Source organism: Coregonus lavaretus, assembly GCF_964263955.1.
Source record: "Coregonus lavaretus genome assembly, chromosome: 2".
Lineage (NCBI taxonomy): Eukaryota > Metazoa > Chordata > Actinopteri > Salmoniformes > Salmonidae > Coregonus > Coregonus lavaretus.
Genome location: NC_139989.1, coordinates 2,629,625 through 2,652,377, shown reverse-complemented (window position 1 = coordinate 2,652,377; position 22,753 = coordinate 2,629,625). Strand labels below are relative to the sequence as shown.

At 45.3% G+C, this 22,753-nt stretch overlaps 1 protein-coding gene across 1 annotated transcript in view; it reads left to right on the top strand.

The window, feature by feature from the left end:
- The window catches only part of LOC311103439 (SH2/SH3 adapter protein NCK1-like), a 121,055-nt gene that overhangs the window by 58,767 nt on the left and 39,535 nt on the right, over window positions 1–22,753 (top strand). The window contains exon 3 of the mRNA XM_084145006.1: window positions 4,868–5,108. Coding sequence (XP_084001132.1) covers window positions 4,883–5,108 — 226 coding nt within the window. The 5' untranslated portion in view covers window positions 4,868–4,882. The remainder of the gene's footprint in view (window positions 1–4,867; window positions 5,109–22,753) is intronic.

Here is a 22,753-nt window from a genome sequence, read left to right as displayed (position 1 = left end):
CACCGCCCCCGTTACTATCATGCTGAACCCACCCACCGCCCCCGTTACTATCATGCTGAGCCCACCGCCCCCGTTACTATCATGCTGAACCCACCGCCCGCGTTACTATCACGCTGAACCCACCGCCCCCGTTACTATCACGCTGAACCCACCGCCCGCGTTACTATCACGCTGAACCCACCGCCCCCGTTACTATCACGCTGAACCCACCGCCCGCGTTACTATCATGCTGAACCAACCGCCCGCGTTACTATCACGCTGAACCCACATACCGCCCGCGTTACTATCACGCTGAACCCACCCACCGCCCGCGTTACTATCACGCTGAACCCACCCACCGCCCGCGTTACTATCACGCTGAACCCACCCACCGCCCGCGTTACTATCACGCTGAGCCCACCGCCCGCGTTACTATCACGCTGAGCCCACCGCCCGCGTTACTATCACGCTGAGCCCACCGCCCGCGTTACTATCACGCTGAACCCACCGCCCGCGTTACTATCACGCTGAACCAACCGCCCGCGTTACTATCACGCTGAGCCCACCGCCCGCTATACTATCATGCTGAACCCACTGCCCGCGTTACTATCACGCTGAACCAACCGCCCGCGTTACTATCACGCTGAACCCACCCACCGCCCGCGTTACTATCACGCTGATCCCACCGCCCGCGTTACTATCACGCTGAGCCCACCGCCCGCGTTACTATCACGCTGAGCCCACCGCCCGCGTTACTATCACGCTGAGCCCACCGCCCGCATTACTATCACGCTGAACCAACCGCCCGCGTTACTATCACGCTGAACCCACCCACCGCCCGCGTTACTATCATGCTGAACCCACCGCCCCCGTTACTATCATGCTGAACCCACCGACCCCGTTACTATCATGCTGAACCCAATGCCCCCGTTACTATCATGCTGAACCCACCGCCCCCGTTACTATCATGCTGAACCCAATGCCCCCGTTACTATCATGCTGAACCCACCGCCCCCGTTACTATCATGCTGAACCCAATGCCCCCGTTACTATCATGCTGAACCCACCGCCCCCGTTACTATCATGCTGAACCCACCGCCCGCGTTACTATCATGCTGAACCCACCGCCCGCGTTACTATCATGCTGAACCCAATGCCCCCGTTACTATCATGCTGAACCCACCGCCCCCGTTACTATCATGCTGAACCCAATGCCCCCGTTACTATCATGCTGAACCCACCGCCCCCGTTACTATCATGCTGAACCCACCGCCCGCGTTACTATCATGCTGAACCCACCGCCCGCGTTACTATCATGCTGAACCCACCGCCCCCGTTACTATCATGCTGAACCCACCGCCCGCGTTACTATCATGCTGAACCCACCGCCCGCGTTACTATCATGCTGAGCCCACCCACCGCCCGCGTTACTATCATGCTGAACCCACCCACCGCCCGCGTTACTATCATGCTGAACCCACCCACCGCCCGCGTTACTATCATGCTGAACCCACCGCCCGCGTTACTATCATGCTGAACCCACCGCCCGCGTTACTATCATGCTGAACCCACCGCCCGCGTTACTATCATGCTGAACCCACCGCCCGCGTTACTATCATGCTGAACCCACCGCCCGCGTTACTATCATGCTGAACCCACCGCCCGCGTTACTATCATGCTGAACCCACCGCCCGCGTTACTATCACGCTGAACCCACCGCCCGCGTTACTATCATGCTGAACCAACCGCCCGCGTTACTATCACGCTGAACCCACCCACCGCCCGCGTTACTATCACGCTGAGCCCACCGCCCGCGTTACTATCATGCTGAGCCCACCGCCCGCGTTACTATCATGCTGAGCCCACCGCCCGCGTTGTGTGCACGAGCGCTGCAAAATACATTTACACGTCATTCAAATATTTCATCCAAACTGCTCACGCGCTTCAACGTGCGTCTGTGGAGGCAACGTCCTCTGGGGGAGCCCTTTTTTTAATGTTACCTATCTTCCTCAGATTCTCATCAGCTAGCTAGCTACCTTGTAATCCCGGAAGTGAAGCCAACCCTATTAATGGATATTTAATATTTGTTCGCTAAAATGCAGTAACGGAATTAATATAGATTTGGCTGGTGATGTCATTGAGATCAAGAGGTCAGATTACTACTTATTATTATTATTATTATTATTATTAGAACATAATAAAATGCTAATGCATTTGGAGTAGAAAAAATAAATAAATAAAAAATCACCAGAAGTGATGTCACGGACCCCCCGAGGAAGACCCCCCTACATTTGCCACTGCTGCTGAAAAAAAAACCAAAACCCCCCCCCTAGGGGAAACACTGATGCTTATATTATTAATCATTCCTTTGGCCACACTGTGTGAACTCCCAATGTTCCCTCTAGTGATTGGCCACATAACCAACTCCTCCCAATGTTCCCTCTAGTGATTGGCCACATAACCAACTCCTCCCAATGTTCCCTCTAGTGATTGGCCACATAACCAACTCCTCCCAATGTTCCCTCTAGTGATTGGCCACATAACCAACTCCCAATGTTCCCTCTAGTGATTGGCCACATAACCAACTCCTCCCAATGTTCCCTCTAGTGATTGGCCACATAACCAACTCCTCCCAATGTTCCCTCTAGTGATTGGCCACATAACCAACTCCTCCCAATGTTCCCTCTAGTGATTGGCCACATAACCAACTCCTCCCAATGTTCCCTCTAGTGATTGGCCACATAACCAACTCCTCCCAATGTTCCCTCTAGTGATTGGCCACATAACCAACTCCTCCCAATGTTCCCTCTAGTGATTGGCCACATAACCAACTCCTCCCAATGTTCCCTCTAGTGATTGGCCACATAACCAACTCCTCCCAATGTTCCCTCTAGTGATTGGCCACATAACCAACTCCTCCCAATGTTCCCTCTAGTGATTGGCCACATAACCAACTCCTCCCAATGTTCCCTCTAGTGATTGGCCACATAACCAACTCCTCCCAATGTTCCCTCTAGTGATTGGCCACATAACCAACTCCTCCCAATGTTCCCTCTAGTGATTGGCCACATAACCAACTCCCGATGTTCCCTCTAGTGATTGGCCACATAACCAACTCCCGATGTTCCCTCTAGTGATGCGTCCCAAAAATATTTCCTTTCTCCTGAAGTGACTCATTTACTACATACCACAAATCTCAAAGCATCGTATTAGTGGAGGCAGAACATACAAGTTGAGGATGCAACGATGTGAGGTCCTTCTTACCGAATTTTGATGCGCACTGGGAATTAAGATGAATGTCCACATTAACTTTTCCTCAGCCAACAAGACGAGTAACGAACAGCTGAGTCTCTAGCCTATCTAATATCCCCTATAGTAGGTCAGCTTGTTGAGAAAGAAATCGCCTGTTCCAAACTGACTCCGGGACAGTTGTGACACGATAGATCCTACATTCATCCAACCAGTAGACCTCGGATACATTACAAAAATACAACGTTAAAAAGCAATGAGTCTGATGTAACAGATCCGAACGTTGAGCTTAAAGTGTTGGTACAGTATTACTTTGTCGCAGAAGGCTACGCGCAGATGTTCGTTCCATAAAGCAATTAGCGGGAAAACACGGTTGTCAAAAGCACACTGCATGCGAGTGGTTTCATGTGACAGAGATGTAAAAACATCTGTTAGACATTTTAGAAAGAGAAATATGCAACAACTAGGATGGGTTACTAATATGACTAGGAGTGTGCCTCTGGCTACTGGACAATTAAATAAAGTGTGTTTTATAAAATAATTGCCTCTACGGATATGGTGTGATTTTTGGCAAATGCTATTTTGAAGCAAGGTAAGACATGCCTCGTATTAAAACAATGAAGTATATGTTTTCAAAATGCCTACTGCCTCCAGCTCACTGCGAAGGGGTGTGACGCGCTGATGGAACCTGTCTATACATTTACTGATGCTGTAGCAGCAGCTCATGCGCTGTCTGACAGATTTTCCGCTCCCAGGCTGTATATCTGTACGCGTGTGATGAGATACATAACGAATATACTGTACACACCCAATTTAATGCCACGAAATCATGCAAATTAACCTATAGACCCTCCACCAATGAAGAGGCTAAAAAGCAATGGAATGTTTTCCTTCTTCTCTCTGACAATTGGCCGTAAAAAATTTTATTTATCGGCTTTTCAATTTTTTTTATTGGCCAAAAGTCGGCTGTTACCGGCTAACGGAAACCCTGTGTCCTTTATGAAATTACCCTGTTAGTGTAAAAAAATGACCAAATACACTGACTGTTTAAAGCAACTACCAAAACTATCTCTAATGGTGAACCTGAACAATCTTATTAAAATCGGAATGATTGAAAACCCCAATCAGTAGTTGCGTAAAACACCTTTTTTCTACAGCGAGTTTGGTAACAATGACCCAGCAAATTACATTGGTTCTCACTCAACTAATAAAGTCAATGATTTGACATTGCGAAAGCCATTTTACAAGCACCTGAATGCTGAGGGTGCCGTGCAGATGTCTAATTAGAACAGGGATAGGCCTACCTGTCATTGGTGCCAGAAGCGCTCCCACGCTGTGCGCATAGTTGTTATCTGACAGTTACATGCATAAAGTTGGATAGGCTACTGAACTGAAGAGGAGGACACCGACATTGAGTTACAACAGATAGGAGGTTTGGCTGTTTTTGGAATAAAACAATAGGAGTGAAAAAACTTTAGTGAACCAGCAATTTGTAATGTTTGAATCGGTTTTCTGACCAATGCTTTATTTGTATGGTTTGGAATCCCGTAGACTACCATCTTAAACATTTGAACCGGGGACCGATGCATATTGGTGAATCCTTACAATCCCTACTAAACTGTACTCTCTCTCTCCCCAGGTCCAGAGGTCCAAGATGACGGAAGAGGTGATTGTCATCGCCAAGTTTGACTACCTGGCTCAGCAGGACCAGGAGTTGGACATTAAGAAGAACGAGCGGCTGTGGTTGTTGGACGACAGTAAGTCCTGGTGGAGGGTCCGCAACGCCATCAACAAGACCGGCTTCGTACCATCCAACTATGTCGAGAGGAAGAACAGCGCCAGGAAGGCATCCATCGTCAAGAACCTCAAAGACACACTAGGTCAGAAACTGTCCTATCCCTGACCCACACTAGGTCAGAAACTGTCCTAACCCTGACCCACACTAGGTCAGAAACTGTCCTAACCCTGACCCACACTAGGTCAGAAACTGTCCTATCCCTGACCCACACTAGGTCAGAAACTGTCCTAACCCTGACCCACACTAGGTCAGAAACTGTCCTATCCCTGACCCACACTAGGTCAGAAACTGTCCTAACCCTGACCCACACTAGGTCAGAAACTGTCCTAACCCTGACCCACACTAGGTCAGAAACTGTCCTATCCCTGACCCACACTAGGGTCAGAAACTGTCCTAACCCTGACCCACACTAGGTCAGAAACTGTCCTATCCCTGACCCACACTAGGTCAGAAACTGTCCTAACCCTGACCCACACTAGGTCAGAAACTGTCCTAACCCTGACCCACACTAGGTCAGAAACTGTCCTAACCCTGACCCACACTAGGTCAGAAACTGTCCTAACCCTGACCCACACTAGGTCAGAAACTGTCCTAACCCTGACCCACACTAGGTCAGAAACTGTCCTAACCCTGACCCACACTAGGTCAGAAACTGTCCTAACCCTAACCCACACTAGGTCAGAAACTGTCCTAACCCTGACCCACACTAGGTCAGAAACTGTCCTAACCCTGACCCACACTAGGTCAGAAACTGTCCTAACCCTGACCCACACTAGGGTCAGAAACTGTCCTAACCCTGACCCACACTAGGTCAGAAACTGTCCTAACCCTGACCCACACTAGGTCAGAAACTGTCCTAACCCTGACCCACACTAGGGTCAGAAACTGTCCTAACCCTGACCCACACTAGGTCAGAAACTGTCCTAACCCTGACCCACACTAGGGTCAGAAACTGTCCTAACCCTGACCCACACTAGGTCAGAAACTGTCCTAACCCTGACCCACACTAGGGTCAGAAACTGTCCTAACCCTGACCCACACTAGGTCAGAAACTGTCCTAACCCTGACCCACACTAGGGTCAGAAACTGTCCTAACCCTGACCCACACTAGGTCAGAAACTGTCCTAACCCTGACCCACACTAGGTCAGAAACTGTCCTATCCCTGACCCACACTAGGTCAGAAACTGTCCTAACCCTGACCCACACTAGGTCAGAAACTGTCCTATCCCTGACCCACACTAGGTCAGAAACTGTCCTAACCCTGACCCACACTAGGTCAGAAACTGTCCTAACCCTGACCCACACTAGGTCAGAAACTGTCCTATCCCTGACCCACACTAGGGTCAGAAACTGTCCTAACCCTGACCCACACTAGGTCAGAAACTGTCCTATCCCTGACCCACACTAGGTCAGAAACTGTCCTAACCCTGACCCACACTAGGTCAGAAACTGTCCTAACCCTGACCCACACTAGGTCAGAAACTGTCCTAACCCTGACCCACACTAGGTCAGAAACTGTCCTAACCCTGACCCACACTAGGTCAGAAACTGTCCTAACCCTGACCCACACTAGGTCAGAAACTGTCCTAACCCTGACCCACACTAGGTCAGAAACTGTCCTAACCCTAACCCACACTAGGTCAGAAACTGTCCTAACCCTGACCCACACTAGGTCAGAAACTGTCCTAACCCTGACCCACACTAGGTCAGAAACTGTCCTAACCCTGACCCACACTAGGGTCAGAAACTGTCCTAACCCTGACCCACACTAGGTCAGAAACTGTCCTAACCCTGACCCACACTAGGTCAGAAACTGTCCTAACCCTGACCCACACTAGGGTCAGAAACTGTCCTAACCCTGACCCACACTAGGTCAGAAACTGTCCTAACCCTGACCCACACTAGGGTCAGAAACTGTCCTAACCCTGACCCACACTAGGTCAGAAACTGTCCTAACCCTGACCCACACTAGGGTCAGAAACTGTCCTATCCCTGACCCACACTAGGGTTAACAACTCTAACATATTAAGTGAAACTTCTCTTTGTAAACATGGAACAGTTTTGAGCATCCGTGGCGGGTCTACCCTAGTGATGGGGGTTAGGGTTCTACCCTAGTGATGGGGGTTAGGGTTCTACCCTAGTGATGGGGGTTAGGGTTCTACCCTAGTGATGGGGGTTAGGGTTCTACCCTAGTGATGGGGGTTAGGGTTCTACCCTAGTGATGGGGGTTAGGGTTCTACCCTAGTGATGGGGGTTAGGGTTCTACCCTAGTGATGGGGGTTAGGGTTCTACCCTAGTGATGGGGGTTAGGGTTCTACCCTAGCGATGGGGGTTAGGGTTCTACCCTAGTGATGGGGGTTAGGGTTCTACCCTAGCGATGGGGGTTAGGGTTCTACCCTAGTGATGGGGGTTAGGGTTCTACCCTAGTGATGGGGGTTAGGGTTCTACCCTAGTGATGGGGGTTAGGGTTCTACCCTAGTGATGGGGGTTAGGGTTCTACCCTAGTGATGGGGGTTAGGGTTCTACCCTAGTGATGGGGGTTAGGGTTCTACCCTAGTGATGGGGGTTAGGGTTCTACCCTAGTGATGGGGGTTAGGGTTCTACCCTAGTGATGGGGGTTAGGGTTAGAAATGGATAGTTACATATCGAGATATTATTTGACAATTTATCAAATAGTTTTGACAATATTGCAATATTTTTTTTGCGCTATTTCGCTGTACCTGCACCAAAACAACTTTTCCTTCATATGGTATCATGAAAATCACAATACATATGATATGGTATCATGAAAATCACAATACATATGATATCATGAGAATCACAATACATATATCATGAAAATCACAATACATATGGTATCATGAGAATCACAATACATATGATATCATGAAAATCACAATACATATGATATCATGAAAATCACAATACATATGGTATCATGAGAATCACAATACATATGATGAAAGAGAAAAAGTGTTCATGGTAAATGTAACTATTTTTCTCAATTTCATAAAATACAACGATGACAAAATATTTTTAGTAGACAGTTACTTTACATTAGCGGCTCTAGCTAAATCATGTAATATATCCAGGAAATGCATGGTTGATGTTTTGAATTGCAACCTGTCAAAATATGATTCAGAATGATCAGATTTATTTTTGGCTCTTCAGAGAATTTGCCGACAACTTTGTGCATATTGGTCTGTGGGCTGTTATTCACCGCCAGAGGAAGTGGGAACTAGGGATGCAAATGTTGGTCCATTTTGCTGCTGACTTAACCGACCCTCATTAACCGGTCAACAAACGTTACATTTTTCCCAAACAATAAAATGACTGGACCACCAGAAAATACTATGCCTGCATTAACAGCATAATGTCAACATGCAACAATAGCAAGCCTATCATCTTACAGTCAAAAGGCTATAGCCTATTATTGAACATGCAACTCCTGTAATGAAGCAGTTAATAAAACTTTTCAAACATTTGCCAAAATGCAATTTGCGGGAAAACACCGTCCTAAACAGGACTCCTAATGCGAGCGGTTCCATATGTGACAGATGAACATTTCCGTAAGAAACCTTTAAAAAAGGGCTTCTGGACAACGAAAGAAAGTTGATATTAAAACCAATAGAACAGGAGAGAAATGCTGATTAATACCATGAAGAAGTCTTTAGAGAATAATCGCCTCCACGTTTTTATGGTTTTGATTTTGGCTGCTTTGAAGCAAGGCAAGACATTCCTCATTCAAGTTTCAAACAATTATACTGCCTCGAGCTCACATTTAGATGATACTGCCTCGAGCTCACATTTACATGATACTGCCTCGAGCTCACATTTACATGATACTGCCTCGAGCTCACATTTACATGATACTGCCTCGAGCTCACATTTACATGATACTGCCTCGCGCTCACATTTACATGATACTGCCTCGCGCTCACATTTACATGATACTGCCTCGCGCTCACATTTACATGATACTGCCTCGAGCTCACATTTACATGATACTGCCTCGCGCTCACATTTACATGATACTGCCTCGCGCTCACATTTACATGATACTGCCTCGCGCTCACATTTACATGATACTGCCTCGCGCTCACATTTACATGATACTGCCTCGCGCTCACATTTACATGATACTGCCTCGAGCTCACATTTACATGATACTGCCTCGCGCTCACATTTACATGATACTGCCTCGAGCTCACATTTACATGATACTGCCTCAAGCTCACATTGTAAAGTGGTAGGTGACGGGCTGATAGGCTGCCTACCGTGGTCCTCTGTAGCTCAGCTGGTAGAGCACGGCGCTTGTAACGCCAAGGGTAGTGGGTTCGATCCCCGGGACCACCCATACGTAAAAATGTATGCACACATGACTGTAACTCGCTTTGGATAAAAGCGTCTGCTAAATGGCGTATTATATATTATATTAGACTATAGCATATGCACTCAAATGGCGAATGGGAGGCGCACTTCAATTACGAGATGATGATATTTTGAAATAAAAATAGTAGCTCTTTTTAATCGTGGCCATCAAAACAGTTTTTAACACGCGGTTTGCATTTAGAATTGTTATTTGTTGTACCAATGACTGGGCTTATAAAAGCACCCTAGTGGGAGCTCAAAACACTTGCTAACTCTAAACATGATGCTGTTGCAATAGAGCCATGCAGGCTAATTGATCTATCAGTTAAATAAAGGCTAATGTCCTACTAGAACGTTCCAGTGCTAAGCCTAGGCTACTTGATGTAGCCCTATTCACTGGGATCGGCTCCACATCAAAACCAGACTACACAGCCTACTCCGGTTGTAACGTGGCCAGTGCTAAGGCTAGGCTACTTGATGTAGCCCTATTCACTGGGATCGGCTCCACATCAAAACCAGACTACACAGCCTACTCCGGTTGTAACGTGGCGCCATGAACGCAATAGTAACCGGTGAGAAATGCATTATATACTCACAGAACGCTGTGACTCTCCTCTCTGTAACTAGAACAACAGTAGTTGCTTTGAAAACTGTATTTTTCCCGCAATAGCATTTTGAGCAACGGTCATATGCTTGTTCGTCCCTCCTCCGTGTCACCGTGGGTAGAGTCAGCGGTCGTCAGACAAACAGGGGCATGCAGATACTTTCATAGCAGGAATCGTCATAATGCGTAGGCTATTAACTGTTGACCAAGTAATGGTTCTAGAACAATCTACAGCCGTGGTCACCAACCGGTCGATCAAGATCTACTGGTCGATCTTCAAGGCATTTCTAGTCGATCACCAAACATTTCTGTAGAAAAGCCAACGATTTTAAGGCTTGCCCTCCTTTTAAAAATAAATACATGTATTGGTGTTGCGCTGTTGGCAGTAGGTGAACTAGATTAAAATAATTCAAAGAATACAGCAAAGAGCTGCTGTTTTTATGAGTGAGTTCATGTTTAAGTTTATATTCACCTCTGTCAACACTGTTTATATTCACCTCTGTCAACACTGTTTTTATTCACCTCTGTCAACACTGTTTATATTCACCTCTGTCAACACTGTTTATATTCACCTCTGTCAACACTGTTTGTATTCAACACTATTACAAAACATAAAACACACTTGTCCCTACTTCCACTAGCGCTTCAGCTGCAATGAATGAGGAGCCAAGTGTATTATTATTATTAGCAGCTCGTGTCTATTTTAATATCGAGGAATATTGAACTTTCTCTGGTCATAGGAACAAAATGAGTTTGTGCATGAGGCAAATACGGTGTGACTAGAGTTTGGCCATCGGTTGGAAGACTGTGTCCCTTCTCTCTGTTGTTGTGTTGGGGGGTTGTTGTTGTGTTGGGGGGGTGTTGTCGTGTGAATGTTGATTGTTTGTGCCTTTCTTCCCATTGCCACCGGGAACAGAGGTCTTACCTGGACTTGAAGAACGCACTGCCACCTTTACCACCTTTCCAGGTTCCAACTATAGCCTAGAGATTCAACCATGTTGTCCCACCCAGACTGTCTCTCCTGCTTAGTGTCCCTGTGTTTCAGCTACCTACTGCAGTCTCTTATAGGCTGGTAGATAGGTACTGGTTCGAATCCCCGAGCCGAAGAGGTGAAAATCTGTCAACGTGCCCTTGAGCAAGGCACTTAACCTTAATTGCTCCTGTAAATTGCTCTGGATTAGAGCATCTACTAAATGACTAAAATATAAAATGTTTCCAGAAGCTTCCATTCCTGTGTCCCATACAGTAGTTCTCCTCTCTCCTCCTGGTGGTGTTGATGTGTATAGTAGCCTATAGTAGCCTAGCTTAACAGAGCCACAGATGGTGAAATCTCTATTGCACTCCATTCTGCCCTTTCCCACCTGGACAAGAAGAACACTTACGTGAGAATGCTGTTCATTGACTACAGCTCAGCGTTCAACACCATAGTGCCCTCAAAGCTCATCACTAAGCTAAGGACCCTAGGACTAAACTCCTCCCTCTGCAACTGGATCCTGGACTTCCTGACGGGCTGCCCCCAGTTGGTAAGGGTAGGTAACAACACATCTGCCACGCTGATCCTCAACACGGGGACCCCTCAGGGGTGCGTGCTCAGTCCCCTCCTGTACTCCCTGTTCACCCATGACTGCATGGCCAGGCACGACTCCAACACCATCATTAAGTGTGCCGACAACACAAAAGTGGTAGGCCTGATCACCGACAACGATGAGACGGCCTATAGGGAGGAGGTCAGAGACCTGGCCGTGTGGTGCCAGGATAACAACCTCTCCCGCAACGTGATCAAGACAAAATAGATGATTGTGGAGGACTGAGCACACCCCATTCTCTTCGACTATCATCGTCCGAACACACCAAGACAGTCGTGAAGAGGGTATGACAAAGCCTATTCCCCCTCAGGAGACTGAAAAGATTTGGCATGGGTCCTCAGATCCTCAAAAAGTTCTATAGCTGCACCATCGAGAGCATCCTGACTGGTTGCATCATCGCCTGGTATGGCAACTGCTTGGCCTCCGACCGCAAGGCGCTACAGAGGGTAGTGCGTACGGCCCAGTACATCACTGGGGCCAAGCTTCCAGGTGGTGTCATAGGAAGGCCCTAAAAATGGTCAGAGTCATAGACTGTTCTCTCTGCTACCGCACGGCAAGCGGTGAATACATGTATTTTTTTTATACTGGCCCCCCGTGGGAATCGAACCCACAACCCTGGCGTTGCAAACGCCATGCTCTATCAACTGAGCTACATCCCTGCCGGCCATTCCCTCCCTTCCCGGCCATTCTCTCCCCTACCCTGGACGAATTGTGCACCGCCCATGAGTCTCCCGGTCGCGGCCGGCTGCGACAGAGCCTGGATTCGAACCAGGATCTCTAGTGGCACAGTTAGCACTGCGATGCAGCGCCTTAGACCACTGCGCCACTCAGGAGCACTCAGGAGTTCTCAACAGCTTCTACCCCCAAGCCATAAGACTCCTGAACAGCTAAGCATGGCTACCCGGACTATTTGCATTGTTGGTTAAGGGCTTGTAAGTAAGCATTTCACTGTAAGGTCTACACCTGTTGTATTCGGCGCATGTGGCAAATAACAATTGATTTGATGTGTATAGTAGCCTAGCCCGTCCTGGATGTTTCCTAGCTGCGTCCTGGCTGCATCATGGCTGTGACTCTGTGAGGGAAAACTAGAGCTTTGCACAAGAACCAGGTCTTCCCAATCCCAGGAAACCCACACAGCACAGAGGGCATTAGTTAGTTCTGACTCAAACCCAGGAAATCCTAAACACAAACCACTCACTGGGTCCTGATCCACCTCGCGCAACGCGCATCAACACTGCCTGGCTGGGGAGCTGTGCACACTGTGATTTATAACAAGATTCAGTTTTAGAAGCGCTGCGCAAAGGCATAAAAGTTGGTGTAATTTACTCAAGTCTACTAATGTGAGCCTCTGTCCTTTTTCTTGGCTATTTCCATTGTTTTGTTAGGTTGGTGCTTCAGTGAAGACACATCGGCTCATATCTCAATGGCAGGCTCACTGTAACTGTTGACTCCAGCTGGTCAAGTGCCCTCGTTGCCACGGTAACCTCTTGTCCTTTAAATGGGCAGCTGAACATTTGTCTAATCTGTGATATTTTGGTTAAAAGACTGGTCACAAAAAATGAAATAAAATTATGCTACAGTGAGGGGAAAAAAGTATTTGATCCCCTGCTGATTTTGTATGTTTGCCCACTGACAAAGAAATGATCAGTCTATAATTTGAATAGTAGGTTTATTTGAACAGTGAGAGACAGAATAACAACACAAAAATCCAGAAAAACGCATGTCAAAAATGTTATAAATTGGTTTGCATTTGAATGAGGGAAATACGTATTTGACCCCCTCTCAATCAGAAAGATTTCTGGCTCCCAGGTGTCTTTTTATACAAGTAACGAGCTGAGATTAGGAGCACACTCTTAAAGGGAGTGCTCCTAATCTCAGTTTGTTACCTGTATAAAAGACACCTGTCCACAGAAGCAATCAATCAATCAGATTCCAAACTCTCCACCATGGCCAAGACCAAAGAGCTCTCCAAGGATGTCAGGGACAAGATTGTAGACCTACACAAGGCTGGAATGGGCTACAAGACCATCGCCAAGCAGCTTGGTGAGAAGGTGACAACAGTTGGTGCGATTATTCGCAAATGGAAGAAACACAAAATAACTGTCAATCTCCCTCTGCCTGGGGCTCCATGCAAGATCTCACCTCGTGGAGTTGCAATGATCATGAGAACGGTGAGGAATCAGCCCAGAACTACACGGGAGGATCTTGTCAATGATCTCAAGGCAGCTGGGACCGTAGTCACCAAGAAAACAATTGGTAACACACTACGCCGTGAAGGACTGAAATCCTGCAGCGCCCGCAAGGTCCCCCTGCTCAAGAAAGCACATATACATGCCCGTCTGAAGTTTGCCAATTAACATCTGAATGATTCAGAGGAGAACTGGGTGAAAGTGTTGTGGTCAGATGAGACCAAAATGGAGCTCTTTGGCATCAACTCAACTCGCCGTGTTTGGAGGAGGAGGAATGCTGCCTATGACCCCAAGAACACCATCCCCACCGTCAAACATGGAGGTGGAAACATTATGCTTTGGGGGTGTTTTTCTGCTAAGGGTACAGGACAACTTCACCGCATCAAAGGGACGATGGACGGGGCCATGTACCGTCAAATCTAGGGTGAGAACCTCCTTCCCTCAGCCAGGGCATTGAAAATGTGTCGTGGATGGGTATTCCAGCATGACAATGACCCAAAACACACAGCCAAGGCAACAAAGGAGTGGCTCAAGAAGAAGCACATTAAGGTCCTGGAGTGGCCTAGCCAGTCTCCAGACCTTAATCCCATAAAAAATCTGTGGAGGGAGCTGAAGGTTCGAGTTGCCAAACGTCAGCCTCGAAATCTTAATGACTTGGAGAAGATCTGCAAAGAGGAGTGGAACAAAATCCCTCCTGAGATGTGTGCAAACCTGGTGGCCAACTACAAGAATCATCTGACCTCTGTGATTGCCAACAAGGATTTTGCCACCAAGTACTAAGTCATGTTTTGCAGAGGGGTCAAATACTTATTTCCCTCATTAAAATGCAAATCAATTTATAACATTTTTGACATGCATTTTTCTGGATTTTGTTGTTGTTATTCTGTCTCTCACTGTTCAAATAAACCTACCATTAAAATTATAGACTGATCATGTCTTTGTCAGTGGGCAAACGTACAAAATCAGCAGGGGATAAAATACTTTTTTCCCTCACTGTATACATTTTACATTTTAGTCATTTAGCAGACGCTCTTATCCAGAGCGACTTACAGTTAGTGAATACACATATACATATATATATATTTTTTTTTAATTTTTATATACTGGCCCCCCGTGGGAAACGAACCCACAACCCTGGCGTTACAAACGCCATGCTCTATCAACTGAGCTACATCCCTGCCGGCCATTCCCTCCCCTACCCTGGACGACGCTGGCCAATTGTGCGCCGCCCATGAGTCTCCCGGTCGCGGCCGGCTGCGACAGAGCCTGGATTCGAACCAGGATCTCTAGTGGCACAGTTAGCACTGTGATGCATTGCCTTAGACCACTGCGCCACTCAGGAGTGGCGCAGTGTATATACCAGTGTGTATATACCACATCACTACTTACTATTTGTTGTAGAGACATTATAAAGCATGCTCATCTGTTTTTTGTTTTTGGTGTAATTATGGCACAAAAATATTTGGGCTGGTAAAATATTTAAGTAGCTGGTAGATTTTTAAATCTACCTGCCACATTGGCTGGTGGATCCAAAAGTTAGTTTCAGGCCCTGAACTAATCTATTTTGTTATCAAAGCTCAAGTTTTTTTAATATGATATGGTCTGGGAAGAAAATGTTACATTGGTTTTGTTATATAACTATAGGTGGGTGACCACTAGAGGATAACTATAGGTTGGTGACCACTGATATAGAGGATAACTATAGGTGGGTGACCACTGATATAGAGGATAACTATAGGTGGGTGACCACTGATATAGAGGATAACTATAGGTTGGTGACCACTGATATAGAGGATAACTATAGGTTGGTGACCACTGATATAGAGGATAACTATAGGTTGGTGACCACTGATATAGAGGATAACTATAGGTGGGTGACCACTGATATAGAGGATAACTATAGGTGGGTGACCACTAGAAGATAACTATAGGTGGGTGACCACTGATATAGAGGATAACTATAGGTGGGTGACCACTAGAGGATAACTATAGGTTGGTGACCACTGATATAGAGGATAACTATAGGTGGGTGACCACTAGAGGATAACTGTAGGTTGGTGACCACTGATATAGCGGATAACTATAGGTGGGTGACCACTGATATAGAGGATAACTATAGGTGGGTGACCACTGATATAGAGGATAACTATAGGTTGGTGACCACTGATATAGAGGATAACTATAGGTTGGTGACCACTGATATAGAGGATAACTATAGGTTGGTGACCACTGATATAGAGGATAACTATAGGTTGGTGACCACTGATATAGAGGATAACTATAGGTTGGTGACCACTGATATAGAGGATAACTATAGGTTGGTGACCACTAGAGGATAACTATAGGTGGGTGACCACTGATATAGAGGATAACTATAGGTGGGTGACCACTGATATAGAGGATAACTATAGGTTGGTGACCACTGATATAGCGGATAACTATAGGTGGGTGACCACTGATATAGAGGATAACTATAGGTGGGTGACCACTGATATAGAGGATAACTATAGGTTGGTGACCACTGATATAGAGGATAACTATAGGTTGGTGACCACTGATATAGAGGATAACTATAGGTTGGTGACCACTGATATAGAGGATAACTATAGGTGGGTGACCACTGATAGAGAGGATAACTATAGGTTGGTGACCACTGATATAGAAGATAACTATAGGTTGGTGACCACTGATATAGAGGATAACTATAGGTTGGTGACCACTAGAGGATAACTATAGGTGGGTGACCACTGATATAGAGGATAACTATAGGTGGGTGACCACTGATATAGAGGATAACTATAGGTTGGTGACCACTGATATAGCGGATAACTATAGGTGGGTGACCACTGATATAGAGGATAACTATAGGTTGGTGACCACTGATATAGAGGATAACTATAGGTTGGTGACCACTGATATAGAGGATAACTATAGGTTGGTGACCACTGATATAGAGGATAACTATAGGTAGGTGACCACTGATATAGAGGATAACTATAGGTGGGGACCACTAGAGGATAACTATAGGTTGGTGACCTCTAGAGGATAACTATAGGTTGGTGACCACTAGAGGATAACTATAGGTTGGTGACCACTGATATAGAGGATAACTATAGGTTGGTGACCACTGATATAGAGGATAACTATAGGTGGGTGACCACTGATATAGAGGATAACTATAAGTGGGTGACCACTGATATAGTGGATAACTATAAGTGGGTGACCACTGATATAGTGGATAACTATAGGTTGGTGACCACTGATATAGAGGATAACTATAGGTTGGTGACCACTGATATAGAGGATAACTATAGTTGGGTGACCACTGATATAGAGGATAACTATAGGTGGGTGACCACTGACTATAGGTTGGTGACCACTGATATAGAGGATAACTATAGGTGGGTGACCACTGATATAGAGGATAACTATAGGTGGGTGACCACTGATATAGAGGATAACTATAGGTGGGTGACCACTGATATAGAGGATAACTATAGGTTGGTGACCACTGATATAGAGGATAACTATAGGTGGGTGACCACTGATATAAAGGATAACTATAGGTTGGTGACCACTGATATAGAGGATAACTATAGGTGGGTGACCACTAGAGGATAACTATAGGTTGGTGACACTAGAGGATAACTATAGGTTGGTGACCACTAGAGGATAACTATAGGTGGGTGACCACTGATATAGAGGATAACTATAGGTGGGTGACCACTAGAGGATAACTATAGGTTGGTGACCACTAGAGGATAACTATAGGTTGGTGACCACTGATATAGAGGATAACTATAGGTGGGTGACCACTGATATAGAGGATAACTATAGGTGGGTGTCCACTGATATAGAGGATAACTATAGGTTGGTGACCACTGATATAGAGGATAACTATAGGTTGGTGACCACTGATATAGAGGATAACTATAGGTGGGTGACCACTGATATAGAGGATAACTATAGGTGGGTGACCACTGATATAGAGGATAACTATAGGTTGGTGACCACTGATATAGAGGATAACTATAGGTTGGTGACCACTGATATAGAGGATAACTATAGGTTGGTGACCACTAGAGGATAACTATAGGTTGGTGACCACTGATATAGAGGATAACTATAGGTGGGTGACCACTGATATAGAGGATAACTATAGGTGGGTGACCACTGATATAGAGGATAACTATAGGTTGGTGACCACTGATATAGAGGTTAACTATAGGTGGGTGACCACTAGAGGATAACTGTAGGTTGGTGACCACTGATATAGAGGATAACTATAGGTGGGTGACCACTGATATAGAGGATAACTATAGGTGGGTGACCACTGATATAGAGGATAACTATAGGTTGGTGACCACTGATATAGAAGATAACTATAGGTTGGTGACCACTGATATAGAGGATAACTATAGGTTGGTGACCACTAGAGGATAACTATAGGTGGGTGACCACTGATATAGAGGATAACTATAGGTGGGTGACCACTGATATAGAGGATAACTATAGGTTGGTGACCACTGATATAGCGGATAACTATAGGTGGGTGACCACTGATATAGAGGATAACTATAGGTGGGTGACCACTGATATAGAGGATAACTATAGGTTGGTGACCACTAGAGGATAACTATAGGTTGGTGACCACTGATATAGAGGATAACTATAGGTGGGTGACCACTGATATAGAGGATAACTATAGGTGGGGACCACTAGAGGATAACTATAGGTTGGTGACCACTAGAGGATAACTATAGGTGGGTGACCACTGATATAGAGGATAACTATAGGTGGGTGACCACTGATATAGTGGATAACTATAGGTTGGTGACCACTGATATAGAGGATAACTATAGTTGGGTGACCACTGATATAGAGGATAACTATAGGTGGGTGACCACTGATATAGAGGATAACTATAGGTTGGTGACCACTGATATAGAGGATAACTATAGGTTGGTGACCACTGATATAGAGGATAACTATAGGTGGGTGACCACTGATATAGAGGATAACTATAGGTGGGTGACCACTGATATAGAGGATAACTATAGGTGGGTGACCACTGATATAGAGGATAACTATAGGTTGGTGACCACTGATATAGAGGATAACTATAGGTGGGTGACCACTGATATAAAGGATAACTATAGGTTGGTGACCACTGATATAGAGGATAACTATAGGTGGGTGACCACTAGAGGATAACTATAGGTTGGTGACACTAGAGGATAACTATAGGTTGGTGACCACTAGAGGATAACTATAGGTGGGTGACCACTGATATAGAGGATAACTATAGGTTGGTGACCACTAGAGGATAACTATAGGTTGGTGACCACTGATATAGAGGATAACTATAGGTGGGTGACCACTGATATAGAGGATAACTATAGGTGGGTGTCCACTGATATAGAGGATAACTATAGGTTGGTGACCACTGATATAGAGGATAACTATAGGTTGGTGACCACTGATATAGAGGATAACTATAGGTGGGTGACCACTGATATAGAGGATAACTATAGGTGAGTGACCACTGATATAGAGGATAACTATAGGTTGGTGACCACTGATATAGAGGATAACTATAGGTTGGTGACCACTGATATAGAGGATAACTATAGGTTGGTGACCACTAGAGGATAACTATAGGTTGGTGACCACTGATATAGAGGATAACTATAGGTGGGTGACCACTGATATAGAGGATAACTATAGGTGGGTGACCACTGATATAGAGGATAACTATAGGTTGGTGACCACTGATATAGAGGTTAACTATAGGTGGGTGACCACTAGAGGATAACTGTAGGTTGGTGACCACTGATATAGAGGATAACTATAGGTGGGTGACCACTGATATAGAGGATAACTATAGGTGGGTGACCACTGATATAGAGGATAACTATAGGTTGGTGACCACTGATATAGAACATAACTATAGGTTGGTGACCACTGATATAGAGGATAACTATAGGTTGGTGACCACTAGAGGATAACTATAGGTGGGTGACCACTGATATAGAGGATAACTATAGGTGGGTGACCACTGATATAGAGGATAACTATAGGTTGGTGACCACTGATATAGCGGATAACTATAGGTGGGTGACCACTGATATAGAGGATAACTATAGGTGGGTGACCACTGATATAGAGGATAACTATAGGTTGGTGACCACTAGAGGATAACTATAGGTTGGTGACCACTGATATAGAGGATAACTATAGGTGGGTGACCACTGATATAGAGGATAACTATAGGTGGGGACCACTAGAGGATAACTATAGGTTGGTGACCACTGGAGGATAACTATAGGTGGGTGACCACTGATATAGAGGATAACTATAGGTGGGTGACCACTGATATAGTGGATAACTATAGGTTGGTGACCACTGATATAGAGGATAACTATAGGTTGGTGACCACTGATATAGAGGATAACTATAGGTGGGTGACCACTGATATAGAGGATAACTATAGGTGGGTGACCACTGATATAGAGGATAACTATAGGTGGGTGACCACTGATATAGAGGATAACTATAGGTTGGTGACCACTGATATAGAGGATAACTATAGGTGGGTGACCACTGATATAAAGGATAACTATAGGTTGGTGACCACTGATATAGAGGATAACTATAGGTGGGTGACCACTAGAGGATAACTATAGGTTGGTGACACTAGAGGATAACTATAGGTTGGTGACCACTAGAGGATAACTATAGGTGGGTGACCACTGATATAGAGGATAACTATAGGTTGGTGACCACTAGAGGATAACTATAGGTTGGTGACCACTGATATAGAGGATAACTATAGGTGGGTGACCACTGATATAGAGGATAACTATAGGTGGGTGTCCACTGATATAGAGGATAACTATAGGTTGGTGACCACTGATATAGAGGATAACTATAGGTTGGTGACCACTGATATAGAGGATAACTATAGGTGGGTGACCACTGATATAGAGGATAACTATAGGTGGGTGACCACTGATATAGAGGATAACTATAGGTTGGTGACCACTGATATAGAGGATAACTATAGGTTGGTGACCACTGATATAGAGGATAACTATAGGTGGGTGACCACTGATATAGAGGATAACTATAGGTTGGTGACCACTGATATAGAGGATAACTATAGGTTGGTGACCACTAGAGGATAACTATAGGTTGGTGACCACTGATATAAAGGATAACTATAGGTGGGTGACCACTGATATAGAGTATAACTATAGGTTGGTGACCACTAGAGGATAACTATAGGTGGGTGACCACTAGAGGATAACTGTAGGTTGGTGACCACTTATATAGAGGATAACTATAGGTTGGTGACCACTAGAGGATAACTATAGGTTGGTGACCACTGATATAGAGGATAACTATAGGTGGGTGACCACTGATATAGAGGATAACTATAGGTTGGTGACCACTAGAGGATAACTATAGGTGGGTGACCACTAGAGGATAACTGTAGGTTGGTGACCACTGATATAGAGGATAACTATAGGTGGGTGACCACTGATATAGAGGATAACTATAGGTTGGTGACCACTGATATAGAGGATAACTATAGGTGGGTGACCACTGATATAGAGGATAACTATAGGTGGGTGACCACTGATATAGAGGATAACTATAGGTTGGTGACCACTGATATAGAGGATAACTGTAGGTTGGTGACCACTAGATGATAACTATAGGTGGGTGACCACTAGAGGATAACTATAGGTGGGTGACCACTGATATAGAGGATAACTATAGGTGGGTGACCACTGATATAGAGGATAACTATAGGTTGGTGACCACTGATATAGAGGATAACTATAGGTGGGTGACCACTGATATAGAGGATAACTATAGGTGGGTGACCACTGATATAGAGGATGACTATAGGTGGGTGACCACTGATATAGAGGATAACTATAGGTGGGTGACCACTGATATAGAGGATAACTATAGGTTGGTGACCACTGATATAGAGGATAACTATAGGTTGGTGACCACTGATATACAGGATAACTATAGGTGGGTGACCACTGATATAGAGGATAACTATAGGTTGGTGACCACTAGAGGATAACTATAGGTTGGTGACCACTAGAGGATAACTATAGGTTGGTGACCACTGATATAGAGGATAACTATAGGTGGGTGACCACTGATATAGAGGATAACTATAGGTGGGTGACCACTGATATAGAGGATAACTATAGGTTGGTGACCACTGATATAGAGGATAACTATAGGTGGGTGACCACTGATATAGAGGATAACTATAGGTTGGTGACCACTGATATAGAGGATAACTATAGGTTGGTGACCACTGATATAGAGGATAACTATAGGTGGGTGACCACTGATATAGAGGATAACTATAGGTTGGTGACCACTGATATAGAGGATAACTATAGGTTGGTGACCACTAGAGGATAACTATAGGTTGGTGACCACTGATATAGAGGATAACTATAGGTGGGTGACCACTGATATAGAGGATAACTATAGGTTGGTGACCACTAGAGGATAACTATAGGTGGGTGACCACTAGAGGATAACTGTAGGTTGGTGACCACTTATATAGAGGATAACTATAGGTTGGTGACCACTAGAGGATAACTATAGGTTGGTGACCACTGATATAGAGGATAACTATAGGTGGGTGACCACTGATATAGAGGATAACTATAGGTTGGTGACCACTAGAGGATAACTATAGGTGGGTGACCACTAGAGGATAACTGTAGGTTGGTGACCACTGATATAGAGGATACCTATAGGTGGGTGACCACTGATATAGAGGATAACTATAGGTTGGTGACCACTGATATAGAGGATAACTATAGGTGGGTGACCACTGATATAGAGGATAACTATAGGTGGGTGACCACTGATATAGAGGATAACTATAGGTTGGTGACCACTGATATAGAGGATAACTGTAGGTTGGTGACC